General features: G+C 35.8%; 1 protein-coding gene across 7 annotated transcripts in view; it reads left to right on the top strand.

The window, feature by feature from the left end:
• The window catches only part of LOC134276623 (unconventional myosin-Ic-like), a 29,460-nt gene extending 22,479 nt beyond the window's left edge, over positions 1-6,981 (top strand). For 6 of the 7 annotated variants that reach the window (XM_062758862.1, XM_062758861.1, XM_062758858.1 and 3 more), the window contains exons 23-30: positions 2,064-2,157; positions 2,394-2,464; positions 2,579-2,720; positions 3,655-3,725; positions 4,592-4,621; positions 5,437-5,537; positions 5,904-6,003; positions 6,199-6,981. In XM_062758862.1, the coding sequence (XP_062614846.1) occupies positions 2,064-2,157; positions 2,394-2,464; positions 2,579-2,720; positions 3,655-3,725; positions 4,592-4,621; positions 5,437-5,537; positions 5,904-6,003; positions 6,199-6,213 (624 nt within the window). In that variant the 3' untranslated portion in view covers positions 6,214-6,981. The remainder of the gene's footprint in view (positions 1-2,063; positions 2,158-2,393; positions 2,465-2,578; positions 2,721-3,654; positions 3,726-4,591; positions 4,622-5,436; positions 5,538-5,903; positions 6,004-6,198) is intronic. The other variant, XM_062758863.1, reaches the window with a different exon arrangement.
• Positions 6,982-10,490: the final 3,509 nt, after the last annotated feature.

Genomic DNA, 10,490 nt, shown 5'->3' on the forward strand with positions numbered 1-10,490 from the left:
TTTGATTTCGTGGATATAGAATTGTTGAGAAGTATAAATGTCACATTTTACATTTCGTGGTGGACATAAATTTGTGGGTCTCTTCACATCTCGAATACAACAAAAATTTTTGATTTCACAGTGTATTAAAATGTCATGTTTTCACTTAAATGCTTTTGATTTTATGGTTAAAATCTTCATCTAAGTATTATTTTTGAGGTTTGCATATTTGAATACTTTAACACAACTTTGATCCACATAAGTTCCGACCCACAAGTTGTGACTTTGGTCTATATCCAGTCCTTGTGGAGTATAGGAGAATCCCGTAGATAGATAGATAATTATATCCAGTAATTCTCCGTCCTGACTGATCAGGTGAACGCTGGGACGCGAGGCTTCGTACAGCAGTATGTGGCCTCTTCTGTCAGTGCAGACACCACCAGGACACAGTTTGCTTCCCTTGGTGCCGCGGTAGGAGAATCGGTGACATCCCGATTTATTGACGACAACTAAGGCCTCCTGGTACCAGTCCGACGTACAGATGTCCCCGTTCTTATTTTCAGTGATGTAGAACGGTTCACTGTAGAGGGTTTTCCCCTCGACCGTGGAGGATATTCTCTGCAGTTCCTGGCCCCTCCTGTCGTATCGAGCCACACACCCTTTAGATTTGTTCTTCATCCCTATCAGGAGGTCACCGTTACGTTTAGAGCAATGGATACACAGTGGTGTCCACTCTCCCGTGGAGAAGAGAACCTGAGATGAGTAGTCAGCGTGTATCTCGGTGATCTGCTTCCTTCTGTGATCTGCTATAAGTAACGTTCCTTTCTTTGTTCCGCAGTGGAATCCATAGCCCCCGCTGCAGTAGATACTCTTCAATTTTTTCCGCGAGCTGTCCGTCAGTGTCAGGTTTCCCATGTGATCACTGATCCAAACTTTGCCCAATCTCACATGAGAAATATGATGACAGCTCTCAAGTCCTGGTGTCAGCAGATATCCCAGCAAGGCCGCATTCTTACTTTCCTCCCCTGACTTACCAGCTTCATTTTCTTTTTCCAGAGACATTTCCTCATACATTTTCTCTGACTTCTGTACCTGAAGCACTCCAAATTGTTTGGACAATTCCTCTAAGGATATAGGGTTCTCGGAATATTTTGGCAGATCTACTTTGGGCACCTTTGGAATATTTTCTAAGTCTGTCAGTTGATTTTTCCTACAGAACAACAGGAATGATGCTGGTTTGTCTGTCTCCTGCATGCGTTTCTGGTGGAGATGAAATGTGTTCTGTAGGTGACAGATGTGGTTGTTGATTTTACTTCCTCCAGCTGTTAATTGGTTGTAAGCATCTGACTCAGCTTTATCTACGGTTGTTAGCATCTCTGATAGAACTTCATCAATGGCTTCCTTTATTTCATTAGCCCTGGACACCATAGATGACCGGATGTGTGCGAAATGATTCGTGCAATCTCGTATTAGAGATTCTACCAAAGACTTGGTTTCTTTGCATTTTGCCAGGATTTCCTCTTTCAGAAATATGAGTTGTTCTGTACATTGTTCTATTTTAGAGCTATAAAAACTAGGTATATTTTGAAAAAAATGACCTTTGTGTTGGTCTGCGATGCAGCTGGTACAAACAGGAAGATGGCACTGTTGACAACACATGACGTAAGGCAGGGAGGGGTGATCTAGGCATGACTCCATAGCTAACACCGAGGGGCACACTCTTCCTTCAAACAAAAAAAATTGACGATTGAAAACATCAAGAGTTCAGACTGGATAGTAGAATTATTTTTCAAACTATTGAACTTTGATAGAACTTGAACAGCTGAACTAATTTATTATCATTGTTATAGATCCGTCGTTTAAATAGGTTCTCTTTGCTATTGATATGTAGTTACACTTTTTTTAATCAGACTTTACAGAAATTCCAGTATGAAAAATATCTATTTATACAATGATATTAACAAACTAGTTGTGTATTTTTGAAATAGAATTTTGTCTTGCTTCATCAAATAGAATAAGATTACAATCCTCTCCAAGTAAATATAAATAACCATTGTAAAATATTATTTGATTCTGTTATCTAGATGGAAGAGAAGGTCGTAGCTGAGTCCTTGTTCAGAGGAAAGAAAGAGAGCTACTCCAAAAGTGTGGCAGAAATGTTTGCCGAGACCCGTCTAGGTAAGTCAGTTCCTGACACTCTAGCTGCATTGCTAGGAGGGGTGTTAACTCCCAGTTTTTACCTTGCAGTTTACTTAACAACTATAAGCATTTACTTAGTACTAAGTCGATTGTCTCTCAATTACATGACTATATACAAAACTTTTCTTGCAACATGACCATGGGCATTAATGTTTGAATAGCAATTCATTTGACAAATGAACTGCAAAATTTGATCTTTCATATATTTTTTTCAGACAGCACACAACAAGACATGCTCTGTAGCACATTTGACTCTAAGATTAAAGAACCAGGTGAAAAAGTCCAGGTAAGCCCTCAAACAATTAACTAATTAGTAAAATATGATCACTGGTGAGGATCAGAGTATAAATGACTAAGTATAACAAAGGCTTTGATAAAGTGTTTTACTCTACTCTCCTAGTATTCAGCACCTGTTACCAAGTTTGATCGCCATGGTTACAAGTCCAGGAAGAGGCTACTAGTGTTAACAGACAAACATCTGTACTTACTGGACGAGAAATCAGATCTGGTGAAGGACAAATTACCTTTCCAACAGATCACAGGTATGACCTTGACCTTGTTGTCTATCCTGCAGGTGATAGATATGACCTTGACTTTGTGTTACCTTTCCAACAGATTACAGGTATAACCATGACCTTGTTACCTTTTAAACAAATAATAGGTATGATCCTGACCTTGTTACCTTTCCTACAGATGACAGGTATGTCTATAACCTTGTTACCTTTCCTACAGATGACAGGTATGTCTATAACCTTGTTACCTTTCCTACAGATGACAGGTATGACCTTGACCTTGTTACCTTTCCTACAGATGACAGGTATGACTGTTACCTTTTTTGTACTCTCAGGGCTATAGGGACTGACTTTTTTACAGGGTAGCAAAACAAATAAAGCAAAATTAATTTTGTGTCATACAGTCCCTGAAACATTCTACTTTCCCATTTTTCTGTTTGCTCACCGTTCACCGTTTGCGCTACGTTTGTGTTCTGCGTTCACTCAGAGTTCACACATCGTTCACCAAGTTGCTTTCAGCGTTCCCACATCGTTCACTCACCATTCGCTCTGCGTTTGTTCACTGTTCAAATGGGAAAGTAGAAGATTTCAGGGACTGTTTCTTGAATTAGATCCTGAAGGCTATATGAGTTGAGGAAATAAATGTAATTTTACATGTATATAGCTAAACAAATTCTAACTCGATTCACTTATTAATTTTAATTTACTGAGGTAGATGTGTAGAGGGGTGTGAAATGGAATTGATTGAGAGATCTTTGTGTTTATATTAGTTCCTGAACTTCATTTTTGTAATTTATAGATTTTATATACACGTAGTAGAAAAAAAGGGACTTCCCTGTTTGTACATAATTTTACTCTCCATTAAAATTCAGTTCTGACATTAGGAAATTTAGTATAGAATTGATATAAATGAGTAACTCTTGACATTTATTGTTTATTGACAGTGTGTGACTGTTTTTTTCAGGCCTCCTCACCAGCAGTCTCAGTGACGGTCTGTTTGTTATCACAATCAACATGGACGACAACGGCAGCAAGGTGAGAACACTTTGTCTGTCTGTCTGTCACTTACTGTCAGGCAAATCAAAAATATCTGTTTGATTCCTGTAACATATGCTTCAAGGATTCAGGGTTACAAAGTTTTTATTTTGAACAATTCTCACCTCCCCCCTCTCCTTCCCAAATAAAAAAAAAAATTAAATATATGTTTCCCTAAATATTACACTAATTTCAACAGTATTTAGATTTGGAAAAAAAGCCAAGTTAAAAGACCCACCACCCCCTTCCACTCAACTTTATTAAAAAAATCAGTAGGGGGTTAATATCAAAAGTGGCTGATCGGGTGACATGTGACATTTCTTTTTACCTAGACCTACTTTAAACTATTCATTTACAAACTATATGTATTTACACTCAGTAACAAAATATGTAGTGAAGAGATGTTGAATACATATTGTGAAAATGTTTTGTTTACCAATAAATTCTTGTTGTATAATCATTGCAACATAGGCCTAAATATTGGGAAAAAATGTAATGTCATCAAATATTTCAATATTAAACAAGGGCAAATTAAGCCTGTGCTAAAAAAGAAAATTTGTGTACATTTAACAAGTAGATCTTAAAAAATCATAATCATAAGCAGGTGTTCTCTGTCAAAAGACTTACCTGTCTATGGACTGTAGTACAGGAAATTGTTAATTGTGAACCTGACGTACACTCAAACTAAAGTGAGCAACATTCAGTCAAGCAGGTGCTTTATGTGGACAGGAAGGAAGGCTCGTTATTTTGAAAATACACGTTCTTGTGTACGCTTATAAAACTCTAATTAATTCTGCTTAAAGGCACCATTGGTATTATGTGTAATTAATTAAAAAATAAATTTTGAAGTTTATTTTAATTAACAGGAAAATATAGATGGACCTTTGGATTCTAAGGTATCATGTATAAAAACTGATGTTATTGTTAATTATTATTTACTTGTATATTATATTGTCTCCTCTTTTATAAGCTGCCATTTTCATGATTTAAAAAATCTTTTTTTCATTATATATGTATATTATGTTTTTAATCTTGTTTGGAAAATAAGTTCTCCTTGAATTTGTTCAGCATCAGTTAAATGCTTATCAATTAATACCTAGGAGTTCTAAACATATACATCTTTCTCTCTATTGTTGTACATGTATGGACTACCTTTTAGACAACTGGTGGGTAAAAGTAAAAAGTCAAAATTAAGTGACCTTCTTTAACATTCAGGGAAGCATGGAAAGTATTAAATATTTTATCAGTACATGTACCTGTTATATAAAGCATGTTTCAGTGTAATTCTTGATTAATTTTATTTTAGAAAGCTTTTGGAAATTGTCAGTTAAAAATTTCTTTTGGCTGTTCGTAGCTTTTATACCAATTTGTTCCTTTTCAATTGGCTTTTCTGTATTAAAAAACAAAATAAAAATCAGTATTCTCCTTTCTCTATATGCTAACTAGTACATTTTCCTAGGTAAACCAGATTTTTAATCATATTTTTCCTCTCTACAAGTGTTCAGATAGATTCTCTTGTTTTACATCTTAAATATCATAAATTATACACATAGTAAGTTATGTTCGTATCTGCAGAGTACACTGTAACAGAAAAGTGGATTTTAATTTTAGTAGCACATCACCGACATTTAGAGGATATTGAAGTTCTTAAAATAAATAAATAGTTCTACAACTTTTGGATGGCCTTAACAGTTTGGTTTTATTGTTTCAGGGAGACTTGATATTACACTCTGACAGAGTTATAGAACTTGTTACTAAAACGGTCATCCATGGAAAGAAGTCAGAGGCCTTCAGGGTCATTAGTGATGCAAGGTAAATCTAGGTCAGGGGGCTGTAATCTTAACAAGCATACTTTTGATCTCTCATTTTTTCACCATTTATATATTTTTTTTAAAAGCGAGACTGCATGAGGTCACAAAAAAGCTCATGAAAGTTTTATGGCTCTGGAGCGTGGTTCATATGTGAAATGAGAAAAATAACCATGCTTTACTTTGGGCATCTTTAAATTTGAAGTTGCATTTGGAGAATTTTCAAATCGTATTAAAAACGAAATGATTGATATCAATACAAACTGGAGATAAAGTATGATTTTGTTTCCAATCTTTATGGTGTTTCATCAAATATATACAAATTAGCATAAGCGTTTTAAATTTCAACTAGAACACATTTTAATTTCAGCATTACCCATGGTATATCTGGTGGGAAGAAGGGGTGTATCGAGTTCACACGAGGTCAGACGTCAGCCGTCAAAAAAGCCAAGAACGGCAATCTCTGTGTGGTAAGTTAACATAAATAGAGGATACTCAAATAAAACATTTAATATTTATTTTATAAATGCAGTGGTGATATATAAAAAGTAGAGACTTCCAGTTTAAATAAACTTAACTATACCATCATTTTCAAATCAGTTACCAATTTGCAAATGTAAGTCTTGTTTTGATGTGTATGATTCTCAGAGTATGTTTTATTTTAGATGGTGGCTCAGTGAAATCCAAGCACCTGCCAAAGTTATCTATACTTCTGATATCCAGATATCTAAACTTCTGATATCCAGATATCTGACATACCTCAACCATCTTCAAAAGAATCCATTATATAACATCTACACCTGTGTGTCCCAGTACCGTCTGCTACAGGAATCTGCAGGAGGACTCATTTTTCATAAATGTCAATTTTTGTTGCTGTATTTTTCCCACATCCTTTCTGTACTTTAGTGAACAAGAATCCATGATGAAATGTGGCCAGCTGATGAGGACTGTGTCCACAACATTTCTATATCCTGCCTGTGTTCAGTCAGTAGACCTATAGTTATACTGCCATTGTAGAACTGTACATGCTTACTTTATAACCCATATTGACTCTTTTGTGATATTGTCTCATTTGTTAATACATCATTTAATGTGTCTAGGAAATTAATGCTGGTGCTTGATTTCTAATTGTAATGTGTGCTCCAGAAGTTAACCTAGATAAGATTTTGTTATATGATGCCATAAATTTTGTGTTTGGGGATATGCATTGGGGTCACTTATACATTTGCCATTATATTGCACTTGTTTAACTTGTAGCATATTGTATACATCATTTCTATTTATATATATACATCCTATACTATATTGTGCCTATTGCTAAGTCGTGATATGTTGCAAGATTTGCCCTCCATTTTTTGCTGGTTTGCAAATCCTATAGAAACATTTATTGTTGTTATTTGTTAAATTATTGTATAATTCAATCTAATTAAATGTTTATTTTCTCCTAACTTGGTTGTGTTGTTCCCAAAGCTCCTGATCACACATAATTATGAATTTATACAGATCTATCATGTGTTGATATAGGGGATCAAGTGTCATGTAGGAGTGAGCATCCTCTGGTGACTTGTCCACCTTGTTTTGTAATTTTTTTCTTATAATAAGTCGAAAAAATAACAGAAAAAATAAGAAAACAAGATGTGTTTGTGAAACACCATGTCCCAGATGGTAACACAATTCTAGGGTTTTTCAAATGTAGGTCAAAGGTCACAGTTGAGATCACATGATCAAAAATTTCTGTACCAAAAAGAAAGGTCTTGTCATAATGGACACTTATTTCAAATATTAAAGTCTTACCTTTGACAGCGCAATAGTTATGAACTAGGTTAAAGTTGACAACAGACAGACAGGACTAACAATATACCCACGGTATTTTTCGATCCTGGGGCATTAAAATAGCAAAATTCGTGTGAGAGGCTTCTTTCATTTCCCAACATTTATTTAATATTTATTTTTTTTTGCAAATATGAAAAACAACCTTTTAAGCTCCCATTAAAAGAGCATGTCACATTGATACTATAACGTGATTTGCTAAATGGGAGGGAGCATCCTCTTGTCCTTTATTTTATTTTATTTATTTATGCGTATATCCCCCAAAATCTTTTATATATTATGCGTTTAAATTTAAAAAAAAACTATGTAGAAGACGTATTATTTGGCGTTAAGGATGGAGTTAGATACCTGAGTTTCGAACTTCTTTCAGTACCATTTTTCCCCAAACACCACCACCTTCCCTATAATTACCGGTATTAACCTATACTGCAACGTGTCTGTGGAAGGTGGGGGGGGGGGGGCTAAACCTACGCCGCAATGTTAAAGTCTATACCATGTGTATACTATATCTAAAGTTTGGTCCAAAATGTGAGGGGCTAAGCCCCCCCCCCCCCTCCCGGTTCCGACGCCAATGTGCGTAAAACTGTTATTTGATCTGTGATTGTATGACCACGATTGAATTCGAAGCCTTTTCAGAAAATGCAATTTTATTTTATACCACTTTATAAAAAATTGCGCTAAATATCAACATTACATTCGCGGAAGAAACACTTTTCATTCAATTCGAAAAAAAACAACCCATTTCCATCATCGGAGGATAATTATCACCATTTCCTCTTTACGTCATGGAAAAAATATGAAGGAAAACAAAAAAAATCATAAAATGGAAACTTTAATTTGTTAAATGAGGTATGGTTTAAGAGCAGTATTTTATTTTCATTAATAAGAAAAGTTGTTTTAAGTTACAATATTGTGCAAACAGCGATATCGGCGTTATCTATATCCTGGACGCGATTCTCTCTCCTTTTCTTGGCTTTATGGTGATGCTTGTCTTTCCGATGATGCTGATGATGATGGTGACGAGTTTTCAGTCGTTTAACTTTCGGGGGTGGTTGCTTGCTCGTCCCTGGATGATTTTCGGCGGGTTGTGGGTCAAACCATGAGTTCTGTACGTTGACTTCCGAGTTATCCGGTAAAGAGCGGACCCAGTTAGCAGTTTGATTTCCTTTTATCGAGTTCAGATGTCGTAAACTAGACTCCATTTCCTGTCGACTTTTCTCTATGTGGTCCCAAAACTTGTATTCTGTTTTGGAGAAATCATCACGAATCTGCTCGAATTTTCGGTCCCTTGGGGGACTCTTTGATTTAGATAAGCTTTTATTAGCATTAGAACCTCTTACATTACTTTTCCTCTCCGTGTAAACATCGTTTCTATCTCCTGGTCCTGTACTGCTGGAAGCCGTCGTGGCTGACGGTGTCGTGGTTTCACCCCCTTGATCCGCCTCCGTCACCCGATAACCCTGGATACCCTCACATTTGATGTAGAGTTTGTTTCCAGAAGGGGATTTCTCCATGTGGACCGACTTTGCCAGAGTGCAGTGTTCTTGGCCATTAACATCAATAACAGCAACAGAAACCATTTCTTTTTTGTTGTCTGATTCTAGCCTCCCCTCTCCTCTTCTGCCTTTCCGACTGGTCGAACGCGATCGTTGCCTCCTGTCCCTTGATTGTGACTGGTCTCTTATTTTAGGACTTGGGGAATCTTTCCGCGAGACTCTGGGGTAATCTTTTTTTGCTGGGGAGCGCCGCGTGCCGATACTAATGGGATATACTGACGATAGGACCCCCGCTGCGGTGTTTGTCATGCCCTCAACCTTCCAAAGATCCGCTAAAGAGCGAAAGGCACCCTGTCGCCGCCGCGTCCGCACAATTTCCTGAGCCAAGTCATCGGAGATGCCACATGTTCTACATATCGCCCTGGAAGAGGCTAAGTTGATGTCCGCCATTCGCCTCTCTCATGTTACCATGAGTGACGTCATAATAGTCTTTATGACGTAATGGATGGATGACGTCACAATAGCCTTTGTGACGTAATGGTGTTAATGGATGACCAATTTTTCTATCGTCAACTGCTATATATTTATGTATTTTCATTTGCCGTGTTTCTTTATATCCAACTATAAATTAGATTTTTTTAATGTCATTTTCGTGTTTACTGACTCACGAATACATTCTCTAAATATTTTAAAGTTTTCTTTGAGTTTTTGGTGTGTAAACAATACATACTTGTCACGTATGCATAACCTTGCAATAGAAAAAGGAAGACATTCTTCTATACCCACAGATAAAAGAATTTGTAAAATATGTAACACAGGGGAGGTTGAAGATGAATTTCATTTTCTCTTCATCTGCCATAAATACAAGAATTATAGGTTAACTTTTGAAAGGAATTTGATGAATTTTTTTCATGAAAAAATATTAAATATGTCTAATACTCAAAAAGGTAAACTTTGCTTTAATATCCATTGTCCAGAAGTACTGAAAATAACAAACTCATTTATTAAAAAAAATGTATTACATCTAGAAATGACTGCATATCATAATTATTTTACAATTGATGTACAATTTAGCTGTGATTATGTATAGCCTCACATTCTTTACCAGATTATTGTTTAAATATAATGAAAAATTGATGATGTGCCTTTGCCAATTATTGTATTGCCAATAAATATTTGTATTTGTATTTGCATATTTCATAAAGCACGCTACTTCACACTAAACTTTAAAAAAAATCCTCATATTTTCATTTTACATGTTTAAAAGCTGCAAAAATAACTGAATATTTGAACTTCTATCGTCATGTTTTATTATGTGTTTATCAACGTTTCTGTACCTCACTGTGACGTCACAGTTGATTAGATCTATACGCAAGAGAATGCTCAACGTACGAACAATTTTTAAAACGAGGCAAACTATTGACAAACAATTTGTTGAAAGAATATTAACAGTTTCTTTTAAAATCGTATGATTTTGCAAGTTATATGGTCGATAAACTGACCTTGTCAGCAAATACATACGATCAATCATGCATTTTCACGTTTTTCTGATCATGCATGGCATTCTCCCGTGTTATAAAATTTCTATAAATGAACAAGGATACATCCTCTCGCAATAAAAGCATAATATT

This window comes from Saccostrea cucullata, unplaced genomic scaffold (genome assembly GCF_032062105.1).
Source record: "Saccostrea cucullata isolate Sc308-1 unplaced genomic scaffold, CSIRO_AGI_Scuc_v1 ctg590, whole genome shotgun sequence".
Classification (NCBI taxonomy): domain Eukaryota; kingdom Metazoa; phylum Mollusca; class Bivalvia; order Ostreida; family Ostreidae; genus Saccostrea; species Saccostrea cuccullata.